Source organism: Chenopodium album, chromosome 3 (genome assembly GCF_948465745.1).
Source record: "Chenopodium album chromosome 3, dcCheAlbu1.1, whole genome shotgun sequence".
Taxonomy (NCBI): domain Eukaryota; kingdom Viridiplantae; phylum Streptophyta; class Magnoliopsida; order Caryophyllales; family Amaranthaceae; genus Chenopodium; species Chenopodium album.
This window is the reverse complement of record NC_137836.1, coordinates 43,020,648-43,040,910: the sequence shown is the minus strand read 5'-3', so window position 1 is coordinate 43,040,910 and position 20,263 is coordinate 43,020,648. Positions and strand designations below refer to the sequence as shown.

The 20,263-nt window shown below is 38.4% G+C and overlaps 1 protein-coding gene across 1 annotated transcript; it reads right to left on the bottom strand.

Moving 5' to 3' along the window:
- Nucleotides 1–2,504: 2,504 nt before the first annotated feature.
- Nucleotides 2,505–10,938, bottom strand: LOC145625065 (uncharacterized). Its single transcript, XM_081678146.1, has 4 exons — nucleotides 10,527–10,938; nucleotides 10,058–10,147; nucleotides 8,084–8,155; nucleotides 2,505–3,377 (listed from the first exon to the last, which is right to left on the bottom strand). Exon 4 carries the CDS (start codon nucleotides 3,375–3,377, stop codon nucleotides 2,505–2,507), a length of 873 nt encoding a protein of 290 aa, XP_081534272.1. The 5' UTR covers nucleotides 8,084–8,155; nucleotides 10,058–10,147; nucleotides 10,527–10,938.
- Nucleotides 10,939–20,263: the final 9,325 nt, after the last annotated feature.

Genomic DNA, 20,263 nt, shown 5'->3' with positions numbered 1-20,263 from the left:
GTCCTTCTCCATCCAGACACAAATATGAATTTAGATAACCATCTAGAATCATCATGCCTGTTTAGAAAACTTGCATTCATGTAATATTTTGACAACTTGCTTAAATTACCTTTTAACACAATAACTAGAAGAATTCCTTATAGTGCTTCTCAAGTACTTAAGGATCTGTTCTTGGTAATTCTCCGTATGCTTATTCTGAATTTGCTTGAAACCTGCTACACATGCACAAGTAATATGCAACATCTTACTTTGTACATTTCATGGCACAAGTAATGGATCCTTTTGCAAAAGCATAAGGTACACTACTTTTACAACTCAACTCTATTAGTTTTTGAAAGACTGAGTTTTACTGAGCGTAGTTCCATGAGACATGGGAAGACATCCTATCTTAGAATCTTACATCTTGAACTTGTCAAGAACCTTATAAACATAAGTATCTTGATTAGGTCCAATTATTCTTCAAGATTCACTTTGTGGATTTTGATTCCCAATATGTACTCAATATCTCCTAAGTCTCTCATATAGAAACAATCTTTCTGACCACTGCTTGACTTATTCAAGCATTGATATATCATTTCATATGAACTGTATGTCAACTACATACTAGACTAAGAAGACCAATTACTCCCACTAAACTTCTTGTCTCTACAAGATTCCCTTTCCGTTCGACTAAGGAAATCAAACTGTTTGATTGCTTAATCAAAACGAATGTTCCAACTCCTTGATGCTTACTTCAATCCATAAATGAATTTATGAAGTTTGCAAAACTTTCTAGGAATTTCTTGATTTCAAAACTCTTAGGTTGTATCATATACATGTTAACCATCATGAACATTTCATGAAGGTGATTTTGATATCCATAACTAGAATAATCCGAATAGGCTTACCCAACTAATAGGTTTGACCCTATTTGTAAGACTATTATGGACATCTTTACAAACATGGAGTCCATATTGGATTTCATGGCGTTAAGCCATTTCTTGAGTTGGCACTCATCCAAAGCTTGCATGTAGGGCATGGATTCTAACCGTTCTAATAAGAAAATATTAGGATCCACCTTTTCTCATAATTTCAACAAACTGTTTGTTTTGATCCCAAGTAAACTACAATATGTATGAGCAACAATAGAATTATTTTCTTCAACTCTTTGAAGCCTTTCATTCAAGTGGGACGATAGAAGCATCGCTAGTGGAATTAGCTTGCTTCGACACATGGTTTATCAAATTAGCTAATTTCATATGCCTTCATCTCTGATTTAGTGTTATCCACATCCATTTGTTGCTTGTCTCGAATCTCATTGAGATCTAACTTTACTCCCATTTGGCTTTGTAGGAAGAGATTTCATTCTATAAAGACACTATCGCGAGTAACAAACATTTTGTTTCTTCGCGATTGTAGGAATAATACCTCTAATTTAGAGTTTATTATGCCATATTTGTAAACGTTTTACATAGATTTCATATTCCCTCTATCCTGTTTAGAAAAGATAACTTTAGAACATTTTCAGTCCATGACATCTTTTCTACTGCTTTGGTTAAGTTTCTGTTTAGTCTATTCGCAATTGTTGTTGTTCTAATGCATATCCTCAAAACGATATTTGTAATTCATTAAATCTTGTATCAAACAATGGCAAGAAAAGTTTGATTCCTTCTTCATAAACTTACACTTTAATTGTAATGTTTCTGGATTGTGAATTAATTCAACAATTTAGATGATCATTCCTTTTGAGTTAAATATTTATCATATTGTGGTGTTAGATTGTTTATCTTAAACTGATTATACATTTAATTTTGGAATTTTGAACATTTCAATGATTCCAAGCTTTACTTCATTAAGTAATTATCGATATATTTACTTAAATCGTTAGTAAAAGCAATGAAGTAGTTAAATCTCTTTGCTAACTCTTGATCTTATTGGTTCACATACATCATATGTATGAGTACCAAAAGGTCATTTTAGCTTCTTTTACCCTTTCTACTAAAAGGAAATTTGGTCATTTTAACTTTATCAAGCATGACTTTTAATTCTCAAGTGATTCATAATCATATAAGAATAAGAGCCCATCCATAACTTTGGATGTGCGAATGGTTAATGTGACCTAACCTTACTTGCTATAAGTAAGTGTATTTTGAATCATCTAAATTTACTTTTGTGATCTACTTATATCAATGTTATAAAAAAAAATTAACTCATATCTAGCAAAATGAAAGCAATTTTATTACCTTGGTCATGGATCAACACTTGTCCAAGCCAAGTAAACCAAATTCAGTATTCAAAACAAGAAAACCGAAATATTGTCTCATCAAAACTAGAAATTTGTTCCAAAATCATGATAAACTAATCAAAATTTAAAACTATGAAGCTATCTCTGGCCACTCAAAAACTTGTAGTGCACCTTCAAGCTCCATTTCCTTGCTAGCTTCACTTGTTTGTTGTTCCTGCGCAACATCACAATGTTAAGCACTGCAACTTGGTATCACATACCTAAGTGAAAGTTAAAATGTTTATAACATAATACCTGAGGTTGATGCTCCATTCTTCTTGAGGAAGTCGAGGTATTTCTGGCATTTTTTCTTCCAATTCCCTATCTTCTTGTAGTAAAAGCATTCACTTTCACTTGTAGCCTTGGGCTTTGGAGTCGCCTTAGGCTTTTCCGGAGCCTTGGCAACTTGCTTGCCCTTGCTCTTGGCACTAGCCTTTTGCCCCTTCTTCTTTAACCCCTTTCCCTTTTGAATCTTAAGAACCTCCTTCTTAGGTTCCTTAGGGATTTGTTTCTTAGCACTAACCAGCATTGAATGCAATTGATTCATAGTCTTTGCAGTGGCAGTCATGTTAAAATTCATGATAAATAGGTTGAAACTTTCTGGTAGTGAATGGAGAATGATGTCTATTGCAAAATCATCCTTATATGGGTGCCCCAGTTTCTGCATACTTTGAATTAGGTCGATCATTTTGAAAACATGATCATGAACTGTGGCGCCCTTCTCCATTCTACAATCCAGAATCTTACGATGGAGCTCATACGTTTCAACTCTAGCTTGTTTCTTAAACAAAGCTTTGAGTTCTTGCATGATTAAGTAGGCATCCTGGTCTTCAAAACGCTTTTGAAGACTAGGTTCCATGGTAGCAATCATTAAGCAAGTGATAGGTATAGCTCTGTCATGATCTTCCTTGTGCTTCTTGATCTCTGCCGCAGTTGGATTTTCTGGCACAGGTCCTGGCAATGGGGTGTCAATGACATCCTCTCTACCTTCAGATTTCAGAACAAGCCTTAGCATTCTTTCCCAGTTGGAAAAGTTATCCCCTGTCAACCTATCCTTCTCAAGGAATGGTGGAAGATTGTAAACGTTGTTTTCATTGTGATTACGGCTACCCATCTATGTCAAAATAAGGCAAAGTTTAATAATTATGTTTAATTAAATAATTAAAGTACCATAAACGCATTCATCGGGTAACTTTAAAACATTGCATTCAATAATTAATTGATCCCTATTGAATTTTAAGTGACTCCAAGATCCTTTATTTGTGCAATAATTGACCGGACTGAGGCCCTACCATCAACCATTACATTTTCAAGGTGAGTAAACTCTTTACTGATTACAACTCTTGTAACTCTTGGTTGAATAATTAATAATCACACGTTTAATTATTACCCTTAGCTTCATGGTTCTAAACTCTTTAGGTAACCTTGTTGAGTATAACCAATTAAAATTGTAAAACGTGATTTACCCCAACTCCTCAAAGATATAATATGACACCCAGCTGAGGCATGACCCATCATAAATATCAAAGGTTTCATCGGGTTTTTAATTGGAAAATCTACCTCAATATTACCGGGACCTAGATTTATTATGTTGTGATTATTTAGTGAAATCTAGCGCATCATCTATCAACATAAATGAAATGTATTATGCATAATCTACTAATGCAATAAAATAAAGCATGACATAGTATGGCCCCTTAGTCCTAAGAAAACTAGAAATGAAAATGCTCCCACTTGAATCATCATGGATCTCCATCCACCTTGCTCCTTTGGGCCTTCACTTCATGGGCTTCTTTGAACTAACACTATTTACATAACTATTCTATTTACTTTAAATAAAAGTTACAAAAATACTTAACGGTACGCAGACCGTATTTAGATTACAAAAATACTTCACGATGCGCACATTGTATTTAAGAATCTATGGGCCATACTAGTCTATATATAACAACATAATATCATATATTATAAAGGTGCCATATAATAAATCACTCAACATGCTCTTCTAAACTACAACATCGAATTTTCATAATAAAGTCAACGCATTTCCTAAAATATCTCATTTTTTAAATAATAATTAGATAATATCATGTATTATTCATGACCGTTTATAAAATATCATATATTTAATTTAGTCATGAGATAGAATCAAATCATATTTTAGTCTAGAAAGATAAATCTTATTTAATCTTCCATGATTATCCTAACAAATTTAGGAGATTCTATCCTAATTACTAGCTAATCAAATAATTTTAAAATCAATTATATCCTAATCTAATTATGGGATAATCACATTATTTAAATAAATTATTATCCTTTTGGAATATGCTCAGAATATCCTTATCAATCTTATTCAAAATTAACCACTTTAATTAGGATAATTACCAATTTAACAACTTTAAATATGCATAATATCAAATATAACAACTTTTGAAAATTTGATTTTATTGTAAAATAAAAGATTTTATCCAAATAAAACCGATTTTATCTTTTAAAATAAAAGATCATATTTTTAAAATATTTTATCTTACCCAAAATAAATCATATTTATCTTGAAATATTTTTAAAATAAAATAATAATAATAAAAAATTGATAATAGCGCCAGCCACCATCACCGGCCACCCTGGTTGGCTAGCCGAAGCTAGCCACAGTGGCTGAATGCCTTGACGGTAGCCACTGCCGCAAGGGCAGCAGCACGACAGCAGCACTGGTAGTCGTGGCAGCAGATGTGCAACGCTTGCACGCTCCTGCCCACAGCCACCATGGACCACCTGCCCTCTCTTCCTCCTTCTCGGACTGCCACCTGGTCGGCAGCCGCCGTGGCCGTGCCACCCAGCCGCGGTTGCCGACCTTAAATTGATTTTTTTTTTTGTTTTAATTTAATTAAAATAACTTTTATTAAAATTAAATTAAATCAGTCCAAAAATTAAAATTAAATCAACATTCAATCTAAAAATTAGGGTTCATCATAAAATTTATCCCAATTTAATTCTAACTTTTAAAATTAAATTGATGATCATACACAAAACACTTTTATGCATAAATCAATCCGTTTAAAATTATGAATTATAAAATAAATCGAATTAAATCAAAATCAAGAACAAAAATCATATTTTAGGGCTATAAATTTCGAAATATTTGAAATTATTAGGGTTAGGGTTTGAAAATTTCGAACATATCAGGGCTAAAATTCGGTCCTCTTCATGGCTATTTGAGCATAATTAAATCGCAATTAATCGATTCCAAAAGTTTAATCACATTAAAATAATAATTGAACCATAATTAAATAATTTTCTCCCTCTTAATTTGATTATAAAATTAACATGGACATCAAATAATCGTATTATTATGATCTAGCGCGTTCATGCAAGAGGCTAACTGATACCACTGTAGGAGTTTATAGGTACTACGTAGCGGAAAAAAACCATGAATCATATTCATACAGCACCTAAACCAAGAATCGCATGCATAACACACAAGACACATAATCATACCTTTGATGCGTGAATTCCACGAAGCTATTCGACAGGCAAATCAGGGAGAGAATAAAGCCCCAAGCGTTGCTCCTCTACTTAGTCCACGAGATTCGAACGAGCCGTCCACCAATACTAGATTGGTCGAGTGACTGAGGAAAACCGCGATCACCACCTTTTCGGACAAGGACTTACCACCACAAATCACTACCACCACAAACCACCACAGGAGGCGCCGGGAAGGAGAGAGTCGTGAGAGAGAGGAGAGGAGAGTTTCAGAGGGCTAGGTCTCGTGTTTGCTAATTAGGGTTTGATCACACTGTTCAGTTAATTGCATACTAACAAACCCTAGGCACCTAGTCTAATTATAATCAATTAGACTAGGGTTAGGAAGCCCAAAACTCTCTTATCCACTCCATATGGTCAGCCACTATAGAGGATGAGGCCCATGATGGGCCTCGTCCTCTCATGCTCAATCTAGGCCCTTTGTGTGACCTTAAAGGATCCGTCCAATTGGGATTTGGCCTATTTTACTAGTTCAAAGATCGTTAGTACCTCTAGCTATGGAAAAACGACGACCCAAATGTACGAACTTAATTATCTCCATAATTTGATCCAATTATGTATCTAGTAATTGCACACGACGAAGACATAACTCCTTCAAGGCCATGTATTATAAGTCGTGTTCATCAAACGATATGGATTAAATCCATCACTTGCAAGTCCTAATCGAACACTACGAGGATCTAAGGCAAAATCCTCATAACGTTGATCAAATGATTTCCAAGCTAATGCATCTGAAGGGTGCCTTAACATCTTCTTATCAACATCATTCAATTTATCATTATGAGTATAATGTCATCTCATATATTCTGCTGTTTTTGAGGACATGTAAATTCTCTTCTATCTAGGGATAAGAGGAAAGTAACGCATTACCTTAGCTGGCTCACCACTCGTAGAAATAGTCTTATCTTGATCTCTGAAATTATCATTTCTACCCTCATTTTTCTTCCATCTTGATGTACCACAAACATGACACTTGTCTTTCTTTGAAAAATCACCCCAATACAACATACAGTTATTTGGACAAGCATCAATCTTCTCATACCCAAGGACAAGGTCGTTTATTATTCTCTTACTTTGATAATAAGATGAGGGGAACTCAAGTATTTGGGGAAATGCGTCTATGAGAAGCTCGAGTAGCATATTAAAGGATTCAGCAGACCAATGGCTCATACATTTTATGTGAAAAAGGTGTAAAAGAAAAGATAGTTTGGAAAATTTAGTACACCCGTCATACAATTTCTCATCGAAAACAGCAAGTAATTTCTTATACTTAGCTTCATCTTGCATTGTTGAAAATTCTAAGTCAATCTCCTCTTCATAAAAGACAGGGTCTTCAAGATACTCGTCATTTTCATTATTTTCATGTGGTTCAAAGGTTAGGTCATTTGAGGGTTTTTCAAAACTAAAAGCAGATCTTAATAGGCCTCCCATATCATCTCGACCTTCAAACCTTGTTTCATCCAGAGGGGATCCTTGGCTAGTACGCCCTCCATCACACCCAATCATACGCTGAAGCAAATTCCCTTAACCATGAAAAATCCATTTCTTGTATGATTTATAAAACCCATAAAATAAGATATGTCTTTCTACATCATTTACACAAAGCCATTTATCCACTTTACATGTCTTACATGGACACCGAATCTTTCCTTCTACCTGAGCTACCTTAGCAAAGTTAATGAATTGCATACAACCTTTGACATATTGAGTGTGGCATCGTGGAAGTTCTATCCAACTTGTATCCATATCTATACATAATTAATACTTTAATAAGGGAACTATAATTTTGACCAAATAAATAGAAATTTTTAAAGCTTACTTATCAGAACAAATATCAATTTCTTCACAAACTAAAATACACAACAAAGCAGATTGTGGTAGCATACTTTTAGTTCATATATTCTTATCATAAAACTGAGGAAAGGTCAATCATTATAGCCATGCAGCAGGAATAAAAGTTATAGGTATAGGATTTACTATATGAAATATAAACTATTGATGCAATTTTCATTGCATACTATTTAAACCTCACTATATAGTAATAAAAAAATTTTAAAAAAAATCACCCACAATTATATAATTAAATCAAAGTAATCAAAGAGGATGAACTATTGGAGATACCAAATAGTTATAAGTCACTAAATTGCTTTGTCAAAGTCATTACAAACCATACAAAAAAAATTACATGCTTGCTTGGTATAGCATACAACAATCTTAAAGCTTATCTCAAAACTAAACTGTCATAACTTGAAATAGTAGCATATAAGATGTGAGTAATACCTTAGTATAGCTGTCTTCAAGAGTCTGCTAAACTAAGCAAGCAGTGACCAAAAGAATCCAAAAGGATGAATGCTGGAAAAAAAATACAAGCAGTATCCACACATTAGATGATATATTATATAATATAAAGAATTATGTTTGAGTGACAAAATAAAAATTAGGGGAGGAGAAAACTCAAAAGACACTTCAATTCAAAACAGTGATAACAAAAACAAATACGGTAACTCAATACTCAAATGCAAAGTTGACATGGGAGATAACATAGAATAATACACATCAGTAGTGGAATCAAATTGGGAGAGTTTGAAGTTGTTAGAAAAATACTCATTGAACGAATTTACCGGGCATTTGATAAATTTGAAAAACATGAGATGCTGGTTCTTGTGGATTTTGTGTGGGCTGGGTGGGCTTTTCGCAATTCAGTGGTGTTTGGAGAGACTTGGAGTAGTGAATTAGTAGGAGTTATGGGTTTTGTGAAACTTGTTCTCGATTTTAAAAAATATAATTCGAGAGTTTGCTCTGTTCCCGGCTTCCTGCTACCAAAGCTGTGATTTTTAGAAGTTATTGGCTTCCTCATGCTCCTGGTATAATAAAAATCAATACTAACGCTGCAATGTTGGAGGAGAATGGCATGGGGTTAAGGGCGGTTTTTAGGGATGATGCAGGTTGTGTTCATACAGTGGTGGTGCGTAGGGAAGTCTGCAAAAGTTCAGTTGAGGTGGATGAAGTTTTTCGCTGCTAGATTGGGGTTACAAGTTGCCTTAAGTCTTGGTTATCCAAAGGTGGAACTAGAATGTGATGCTACTAATTTATCAGGTGCAATTAATTTGAAGTACTTTGGGAGGTCTGTTTTTTATCTACTGGTGGAAGATATATGTATCTTGGGGGACAATCTTGATAGTTTTGCTTGTCATCATGTGAAAAGGAAGAGTAATATAGCAGCACACTTACGATAGACTTACTCCTTCAAATGAGGTGGAGAAATTGTTTGTAAATTCCTTTCCGCAAAGGGTCCTATCCTTGGCGGAGCCTGATGTAATCTGATTTGTGGTTAATATTATGCTCCCTTTCCCATCATTCAAAAAAAAAGTTGTGGGGAAAACAAATACTTATCATGCCGAAAATTTTAACAAAACAAGATAGAAGACATCACAAGGTCCATCCTCAACTACATCTTGGAAAAGCAGCTTATCTCCAAATACAAAATATGTTTTATGCTACAAAATACAAGCAATGATACAAAAGCATAGAACAACAATAATCAAGTTTATGCAGTAATCCATAACAATGAAAGGCAAACACAAAGATACCTTCCTTGTGATCATTACTCGAAACTATGATCAGTTAAATTTGGAGTTTACATGAACAAATTGTAAGTAGTTAAGCAGAATATAAATGAGTAAGAATCTTCCATATCTTAACTCCTTAAGATCAACTATACGAACACTATGATTCGATTCTTAATAGTTAATTGAATCTTTTCTCAAATATTGTTTAACGTAATGACTTTTATACTCAAAGAAATAATCACAGAAATGGTAAATAAGCATTCCGTGATTAAAAAAAAAGCCGAAATTGATGGCATAATTTCTAAGACATAATACCAGCATGCTCAAAACTCTGAATTCAAGCAGTCTGCTAAACTAACTGCTACATACATCTCTGTTCTCAGAAATTGGTCACTTTTAAGAAAACTATTAAATATATCTAATTACATCAGAAAAGAATATGAGATATATTTTGCAATCAGTGTCACCAAAGTCAGCATACATCTCTATTTTTATAGTTATCCCATTAAGCCGAAGAAGGTAATAGACCATTGCCTATTATGAATCAACAAATAATTGTTCATTAAATATGGATTTAGTAATATCTTAAGCTCAAAAATCACAGCCAACTATAGACATTCAAGATACACAACCGAAATTTTCATCCAGAACGATGTTACATTTAGGCAGTGCTTATGTACATTACCTCCAATTCTTGAAGCCGTTTCTCCACCTTTTTAGCTTCTGATTTTCCACTTCTTTGCACTTCAAATACCACAGCTTCTCCTCTGATGACCTGTGCGTTAATATGGTCAAAACAAATCTGTTGGTTAATTGTAGTTGCGCATTTTGTTTCAATTTAAATAAGAATCTAAAGTTTGAAAGCAATGTATATGTAAACATTTAATTAAACAACTGATTGAATATGTATACATCTGAAAATTATCAAAAATTACAATTTTTAATGAAAAATATGCATAATTCGAGTAACAATTGCAAATGGGTAACCAATTCTTTACCAATAAAAAAGTTAGAATATAATTAACCAATTCAATAACTCAATTAATTCGTTAATTCAACCAATTTTTCAACTATAATCGGAGATTATAATAATCATGCATGCAGCTATCAACATACATAATAATTAAAGAAAAAAATTGGAAAAAAAAATTTACGAGATCTTTGGGCTGAATCTTCATAAATTTTCTCCAACAAACAATAGAAACGATGAATACAAAGTCACAATACAAATTAACCCAAAACTAAATTAAGATACCTTTTTTGCTAAATTATGAAGAGTATTAATGCAATCTGCAATTCATATCATACGCTTCAAATATATCGGAAAAAAAAATTGAAGAGGTAAGTAAGAAGTGGGCTGAGATGATTATATGCTAACTGAAATAAAGAAATGAGGGACTTTTTTTTTGTGAAGATTCAAAGTTTTTAAGCGAAAATCTGAGCGTCGAATAAGGTGGTTATTGGCAACTGCTTAACAAAATTGTACTAGGAGCTGATAGTGAGGACGAACATGGGGTACAGTTTCCCGAGATATTAGATTATAACTTTTGGTGAAATTTTAATTTAAGCGGGTTGTGTAAATGTGTAATTGATAGTTAGTTGACACATTTCACTACATTCAATATAATGACGCTTTTGAGGGTCACAATATATTTTGGCTCTAAAATTAGTCAAAATGTATAAATTACGTAATAGTGGACGGAGGAAAATTATGACCCATTACAAAAGTGTCAAGGCAAAAGCGTCAAAATTTACTCTATTTTCTTGTAGTGACACACAACATCTCGCATCATTGCGTGGCTTACGGGGGCAGGCTGGCGAAGCTTGCGGCACAGCAGCAACAACAACAAGTAGCTCGCATGAGCGTGGTTTGCTGGTGCGGGAAAGCCCAAGAGGCAGCCCTGCCGTGAGCTAAAGGGATTCCCTTATGGCACCCTTATTTCCCATGGCAATGGAATGCCATGTGGCACATGCTTAGAGGAGAGAAGTTTTGCTTGGAGATCAAGGAGACCAAGTGGTCCACCTGGTGGTCCTCACCTAACCACTCCCATGTGTGTGCCAAGTGTTGTTTGATTATTTTCCTTGCAATTTAATTTAATTTAGAATTAAAATTAATTGCTTATTTTTCTCACACTATCATTTTATCCCACATGGAATGATGATAGGAATTTTAGAGAGCCTTTGCCTACAAATACCAACCTTAGGAGTTGGGATTATTCACTTAAGTAAGAACTCAATTAGGCATCTCTACTTCAGTGAAAACCTATAAGTTCATTAATTACTCGAGTAGTGTTTTGCTCTCATTTGGCTAACCTACAAGTAGTAGATCGGTCAAATCGAGTTATGTAATGGACTTCGTTGTTGGTCCTTGCCATTTGTGAGGCTCAACTTTTTCATGTAAGAGCTCCATCCAGTGGAGCGAAGCACGCTACAAGGGTAATTTAGTCTTTTCTCTATTCTTGTTACTTATGCATTTGGTTATATTAATTGTGAGTTTGGTTCATTCCATTCCTTGGCAACTCCACTTCATTGTTGGATACATTATGTTGTTTTGAAAATTCCGAATCAAGTTTGCTTTGCTTCAATTTCATTTTCCTCTTCATAAAAGCTCTCTTATTCTTCTTTTTCTTCTTGCTCCTTGTAGTGGACGGATTCTCACCATCAACACATTTGGAGTCATCTTCATCCTCTCTCAAGTAGAGCTCAAACCATGAAGGTATATCAATCACATCCTCATCCGTAAGCTTTGAAGGCTCCATGTTATCTTCACTAACCGTCTTGCATTCAACACTTAAGGGAACATCATCACAGTTCAAATATCAAGAAAATCGTTAGATGAAGACACGAACATGCATACATTATTGAAAGGAATGGTGTCCTTCGAACAAAGTGTATTATTCCGATAGAGGGTGCGGAAGTATTATAAAGCAAATCATTCAATAATGGCTAAGTGACCGGAATGCCTGGGTGTAGGCCGCTTTCGATCAATAATATTAATGAATAATTAATATTACAGCTTAATCTTGACTGAACCATTTGGTTCACACCCAAGCAACTAGCGAACTGAAGCGACGAATAAATTTGGAAGATATTAATGAGTCGCCCGAGTAATTAATATTTAGACGTCGTAAATTCGAGCACCGAGCGTCGAAAGTCGGGTCGAAAATAATAAAAAGACGAGATGAGAAAAACTAATAAATCAACATATCCCCAAAAATACCCCTAGCAACGAAATGCCACAATCAAATCGAGTGCTAGGGGCATGGTGGCTAGCATGCGCACCAAACCGAGCCTATGGCTGGTTAGTGCGTACTAGCACACCTGCGCTAGCATTACTGCCGCGACCATATGCGCATAGGGCCAGCAGCAGCCCTCGGTAGCAGCCCGCACATATGGTGCAAGGCATGCTGGCCAATGGAGCTAGCAGCAATCCGCACGCTCGTGATAGGCCTTCTGGCCGTGGGTAGCCTCGAGCGAAAGGGGAAGCATAGCAGCCCACTTGGGGTGCCTTGGTGCCCAAGTGGGAGTGACATATGGCACATAACAAGAGAGGGTGAGAGGTGTGAGGTGGCGGTTTTTAGGAGAGGAGTGGGGGGCAAGTTTGGTCCCCCCCCCCCTCCTCCAAATGGTCCTCACCTAACCCCTAACGTGAGCTTGACACTTGTTGATTTATTAGTAGCTTGCTTATTTAATTTTATTTTAGATTTAAAATAAAATGAATAAAATCAAAATATCCCACATGGAAAGATGGTGGGAATTTTGAGAGCCTTTGCCTATAAATACCAACCTAGGTAGTTGGGAATTCTTCACTTTAGTAAGTGTTGAAAAAGTCATCACAGTGTGAAAACCTTTGAACACTAATTACTGGGATTTTTAGGTCGGGCCTTGCTAACTCCAAGGCATTACACCGGTTCAGTGCTCGCGTTGCGGGTGGACCTTGAAGGAGGTTGCTGTGTGAGCAGGACTTAAAGGCTTTCAAGTAAGAGCTCGTTTTAGAGAGCGAATCACGCTATAAAGGTAATAATTACTTAGTCTTGTGTTTAAGTTAATTATATTTATGGTTATAATTATTGTCAGTTGTGTTTTGGGGTCGGGTTTCCTTCCGCGGTGGGCCGGACACATCGAAACCCAAAAGCGGTATCGGAGCCTTGCTCATTTATTTTTATAATCATAATTTTCAAGGTGTTTTTACGGCTTAATTTTTCTGGTTTAAAGTTACTAATTAGATTAGTAGCTCGGTTTTATTAATTTTAATCCCGTATTAGAGCTGACTTCAGCTCTCGTACCTAGAAAATTCTCCCAAAAATAGTGACTTTTGGGTGGAAAAGGCGTTCTAGAAATGGTTTTACCCATTTAGACTGTGTTTTTAGCCAAAATACGATCAGAAATGCACTTTTCGATGATTTTTTTCGTTTTGACGAAAAATTTGAAGTCTTTCTAACCTTGAAATTTCATTTCATATTTATGGTGGTTATGTAATTGGCTCAGTCCTTAATTTATATGCAATTTTAAACCTCTTTAGTCATGATTACTTGGTAGTAATTTGTGTTTAAAAGTTTGGTTTTATTTTTCACATAATTGCAAATTAATTGCATTAAGTGTGAAATGTTTGTTCTTTGTTGCTTCTAAGTACTAAAGATTTAATCTTTAATTGTTTTAAGTGATTGAAACTTTAAGTTACTAAATTCCATGAATTTTTTATTCAACTTTTGAATTAATCATGTATTAAGTTGATTGGAAACATAAAGTTTGAAACTTGTGATAGAAATTTGTTTTATCTTCATATTGGAAGATATAATTTTTCAAGGATTCACAAATATTAAAGTTGAAATTTTTGTTGAACTTGTGTTCATTTTTCCAACTCTCTTTTATTTTGTCAAAATCTCATGATTAATTTAATTTAATTAAGTTAATAGTGAGTGATTGTCCTTATTATTTTATTGCACCAAGTTAAACCAATTTTATTAAAGAATGGTTCTCGGAAATAATTTTGGTTGTGTGCACTTTTTGTGAAATTTTAATTAAAGTTGGACTTGTTTAATTTTTCATTTTTTGCTCACTTAATTATTTCTAATAATTAATTTAAAATTAATAAATTAGTCACGCAAAGACTCGGATTTTAATCCCGATAGTGTGGCACGCAAAACCAAGAAAAACCACTCGGCTAGCCGGGCTGCTGTGCAGCCCGCATGTGGCTGCCGAGGTGGGCTGCTTGGTGTGCGCCACACATGGTGGTGTGGTTGTGTGAGTGTGCCTAGCCACAGCATCTGCACAGCAGCACGGGCCGAGCAGCAGCACGTTGTGTCCGTGCATGCATGCGGGCTGTTGTGATTTTCCGTGTCAGCTCCCTCCAAGGCCTTGAGGTTAGACCGAGCATTCTTCAGTTCCTCCTCGAGCTTGGCCACCCGCTCATTCGCGGCGTCATTAGCAGCTGTCAGATTCTTTATCAGCTCCTCCTGTTTCAACTCTACTGCTTTAATTTTAACATCACATTGTATTTTACTGTATTCAGCAAAGTTGAGAGCTTGAACGACCCTCTGTTTAGCGTCATTTACCGCTTCTCCCTTCTGCCTGAAGGGGACCCTCAGTCCGTTTAACCTCAGCATCGTCTGAAAAGATGGGTACAGGCGGTAAGCAGGGTAAGCTAAAAAGCTTAAGAAGTTAAGTCAAAGTAGTTGATTACCTCCGCCAGGAGGCCCTAGATATAGTCAAAATCCACGACATGGACAACAGGCACAGAGAGCTTCTCTGACCGGGTGAGAGTCCTCACCATCCTCTTAGCGAACCCCTGCATGTCAAGCGGAGCAGTGGGAGCATCTGCACCAAAAGAATTACTTGGTGAGAAAGCAGCATAGGCGGCACCCGACTCATGCCGGTTGCTCGACGAACCTTCAGGCGGATTGACCCGAGTCTTGACTCGCATATAGTTAACCGGCCAAGGGAATTCTATCCTTGTCTTACCTTGGACAGGGAGCTGAGGGGCTTCTTCTTCAGCCGCTACAGAGCCGTTTGTAGCACTGGGTGGCATGCCACCCTTCAATGCCGTTGAGGCATCCACCTGTTTCCCGACAGATTACCCTGAGCTTTCGCTCAGAGCCTTCATCACAGCCGGGGTCTTTACCCCGGTTGTAGGTCGATCCGGGTTGGCTGAAGAGGAAGTGGGAGTGTTCTTTCTTCCCGTCTTAGACGAAATCTTGGACAGCTCATCCCTAGTCCGTTTGTTATTACCCGGCTGCTTAAACAGCTTGGTAATTGAACGAGGGATAGACTTGCTTCCACCCTGCAAACAATAAAATAATAAAAAATCAACAAAATTACAACCAAAAATTCATGAATTGAATATGGGATATACAACCAAGTAATTCAGAAGTTAGACAAAGGGGGTACAGCCGGCGACTTACCCCTCCCTTCTTGGTTTCTTTGGCCTCCAAGGCTGCCTTTCTCTCCAAGACTTGCTCTTTCCTCAATTGAGTAGCCGATTTAGCAGGCGTCATTTCTGGGGCACCATGTTTTTCCCTTCTTCTGCAAAAACTAAAAAGAAAACAGTTGGTCAAAAGATGAACAAAAAACAAAAATCTTAATACAGACGGCAAGACGCCGGATGTGTTATTAGTCTACCCTGCTTAAACATGGGACTAAGTCCACAGGCGGAGAGGAAAACCTCGTTCTTAAAGAAATCTAGATGGGGTATCCCTTTTTAGGAACGATTACTTGACTTCCGTCCTCTAAAGGCATGGTAGTGGTCTTGAAAAAGCCCGGCTCCACTATCTGTTCATAAGCCCAAGAAGACATACGGGGCAGGGCGCATTTCTTCCCAAGCAGGGCCGGGTCCTGGTTGTACCGGCGAAAGAACAGGTTGTGCCCCAAAGTTGGAGAGCTGACCAGGTAGAACCTCTCCTTCCTGCCAGACCATTTGGATGGCTTATCTAAAGTTATCAAATATTCCGGGTGTGTGGTAAGAGTGTACCACGCACCATGTCCGCCTGGGGCCCGGCTCATATAGTGCATATGAGCAAATGCACTGGGCTCAATGTCATGGAACTCGCAGGCGGCAATGAAACCCAGAATGTTTAGCCACGCGTTTGGGGTGAGCTGCCAGATGCCAACATCATACCCCTTCAATATTCTTTTTATTGCGTTGTGAAGGGGGAAGCGGAGGTCGGCTTTGATCACCGCCTCATAGCAACTGAAGTAGTTGTCTGCATTCTCTATGTTGTCCTCCCAGGAAATTGTTGCCTTAGGCGGAGGAACCTCTATTCTCCACCCCTCTCATACCGGGTGTGCATCAGCGAAGGCCCTAAAGCTACTTTGCATTACATCCAAATCCATGATAAGCATCCAGGTTTCTAAAGGATTTGGCTGCTTCGGCCCTCTCTCAGGCTGCTAATACTCAACCGCAAAGTCCTCTTGGTCAGAGCCAGACGTTTCTGAGCCAGACCTTTTGGCGGCTTCCTTGCCGTCTGTCTCCCCTTCATTAGACCCTAGGTCTGAGGCATCATCTCCGTTGTCTGCCCCATCGAAAATGGTATCGCTGGGGGTTGAACGGGTGCCACCCGGAGAAGAGGCCGCCTGCTCTTCCTCCTCTCCCTGCTCTTTCTCTTCCTCTGTGTCCTCATATTCCTCATTAGGAGTAATTTAGTCAGCGGGAACTCTTCAAGCACGCCGCTTGCTAGGCTTAATAGCCGTTTGTTTTACTCTGGCCATGTTGTCTTGCATAAACACAGAGACGGAGGTGTTCGGGGATGAGCAAAACAGGTTCGAATTTTCAGAAATGGCACCCCCGGCTCTAGATTCAACCGTACCAGCAGACTGGCTGAATGACCTAGGCAGTTCCGTGTGGGTCGATGGAGAGTCCATTTTATTTTGAAGCCTAACTATACACGCGAAAAATTATAAAAAGCTTAAAAGAGGTGCAGGCGGTTACCTTTAACTTATATCTGAAACTCTAAAAACTGCTACAAGCGGTGACCGGGTGTGTTCCTCGATGAGCAGCCGGAAAACATAATCTCACAAGCAAACGGAAGCAGAGTTTCTCTCTCTAAACGCTCTTCTTTTTCTCTCTCTAAAAAGTCAAATTTGGAGTGTGAAATGAGGAGAGGGGGGTGAAACCTCCTATTTATAGAAGGGAAAAATCAGGGGCATCCTTGTAAAACCCTAGAAGGTGAACAGTTTTACTGTTCACCACCTATTTGCTGCCGCATGTCACAGGCGCCACATGGCCAACCACGTGTCACCTGTGAGGGGCAAATGTTTTAGGTAGAATTATCCTTTCCACGTGAACCAATTAGAGAGGGCCACGTGTCAAGCCCAGGCTGGTCTAAGTGGACTAATTTCCATCTGACAAGTTTCACCCTCAAATATCTCCTGAAATGGCGGCCTTAAAGGGCCTAATCTCCAAGAGCGCCGAAAAACAGCGCAGCCCACCAAATCTAGGTCAAATGACCTAGATAGGGGCACACCCTCCAATGACCCTATAAATAAGGAGATATTCCCCAAATTTTAGGATGCATTCAATCATTTTTATTTTTCGAGAAGATCTCACATCAGAGAAACACCTGATCTCGCAATCCGAGAAGATCTCATTTTATTTTCCGCACTTTCTCCCACCCATATTCAAGTACTAACTTGACCGTCGGAGGCGGAGCTCCAAACTCCCAAAGTCTTCGTTATTTTGCAGGTACAGGCGTAGTGAACTCTCCTGAGGGACAAAAACACCAAAAACAGGAGTCATTCTCTCTCTCTTCCTGCCTTATGGTGCTCAAGTCAAGACTTGTTTTCTTGGCAGGGATGTTCATGGAGAGGTTGGATGCAAATACAAAGGCAAGTTTCCTGAAGCTGTCAATGCAACCGACTGACAGGTTGCCAAACAATTGTTGGGCGATGCCCTTCAACGTAGTCGGGAAGCACCGACACCACATAGCGTCTTCCAACCCCTGCATGTGCAGGAGGTTGGAGTAGGCCATGAGGTGGTCCTCCAGGTTGGTGGTACCGTCATAGGCACCTACCAACACATTCTAAACCTTGGCCGGTTGTGCTGCCTCAATTATCTCCTTGGTGAACGCAGAAGTTTGTTCACCAAGTTTGAGCAGACGAAGCTGCCAGTTTGCCAAAGGTTGGACATTGTATGCTGCCTGACCCCCAAAGAGGGATGACGGCATGAAATGAGGAGAATACTGACCGTAGACCATAAGGGGGTACATGCAGTGCATTCTCAATCGTCTGAGGGCCAGAATATACAATATTACCGCCTGTATGGCGATCATGCAAGGATTGAGTATTCCTTGCAGATGTATTTCTGAAGCTGTCTGGAAAGCTCGAAGTACAGGCTAACTCAGACAGCTGCTGACTTCTCCTGCGCTCGATGATTTCTTAAGCGACAGAGGTAGATTTTTTGTTACCCCCCGGTTGATCCTGCCGGCGAGGTCTCCTCGGACCCTTCTGGGGCAGGAGGATCTTGGACCAGTCAAGTGTTGCGGCTGACTTCTCCTTGGGATGTGGAGTTGGTTTCCTGTACCTGACTAGCTTCCTCTTCTCAGCCTGAGGAGTCTACTTTGCCGACTGACCCTTGCTTGGGCCAGCCTTGCTTTTACTGATCAGATCCTTAATTTAACCATTAAAACTAGTCATGAATTTCATGAGTTTGTCCCTGGTGACTGGGGCAGATCCGCTTGCCATCTGGGTTTCCCCTTCCAGCTGCCCAGGGGGGCTGCTGGTACCCGCCTGGTTGTCACCTAATTCCAGGTTATCTCTGGGACGGAGGCGCTTGGTAATGAGTGACCCATCTTTGGCCACATATGTTTCAACCTGAAGGTCATCATCCTCCTGGTCTATAAAAACCTCCAGCTGATGACTATAAGGGTCAAGAGGTGGTACAGACTCTTGAACCATCTTTGAAGTACTCTCCCCACAGACGACGCCAAATGTTTTGGGTGTTTTTGTCCCTCGGGAGAGTTACAGCTTGAAGACTAATCCGACTACGCCTGTACCTGTAAAATAACGGAGACTCTGGGTGGTTGGAGCTCCGCCTCCGATGGTCAAGTCAGAACGTGCCGGAGAGAGTGTGAAAGTGTGGAAAAGTAAAGTAAGATCTTATTGGATTCCGAGATAAGGTGCTTTTTCTCTTATGTAAGAGAATGTCAGGAATATGGTAATAAAATGTATCTGTCTCATAAATGGGGGAAATCCCCCTATTTATAGGTTCATTGGGAAAAGTGCCCTCATTAGGTCAATCTAACCTAATTTGGTGGGCTGCACCATAATACGAATTTTTCGGGATTTGGGCCAGAATGGCAGCCTTTCTCCCATTTATCTAGCTGACACGTGTCATAAAATGAGAGATCCATTTGGGCCTCCCGGAGACTGACACGTGTCGGCTTCTAATAGGGCCACCTGTCTTGGGTATTTTTACCCAAAACAATTACCAACCCTTATCCTTGTTATGGTCTTCTCAATTTCAGGATAAATGGCCCTAAATTTCAAACTCGTGCCCCATGCATACACATCTCAAAAGAAAATATTAATAGCACAACTACAAATGTAGCCTAAAAGAAACAAAATCTTTTTGTATTTTTAAAATAAAATGGAATAGACTCAATCAATGTCATTCCCCGGCAACGGGGCCATTTTTTACGAGAGGAAAACCTAGGTCATTGCGTACTATGTATCCCTGTAGGGAATATTTCAAGCATTACCCCTAACTTGAACCCCACTGTGATCATACACTAAAGTACGGTGGCGTCCAAAGGGAAAGAAGATAGAGCAAAAGAGTCGCCAACAAGATTTAGGAACTTGTAAATTAAACCGTTCACGATGTGAAGGTTACACCCCTTAACGATCCAAGAGATCGTCAACTCCATAAGGACTAGAACCAAATAAGGGTTCGGGGATGAAG

Bases quoted from the DNA above. Each gene is read 5' to 3' on its own strand.
- LOC145625065 (XM_081678146.1), bottom strand. From the start codon at position 3,377: ATGGGTAGCCGTAATCACAATGAAAACAACGTTTACAATCTTCCACCA.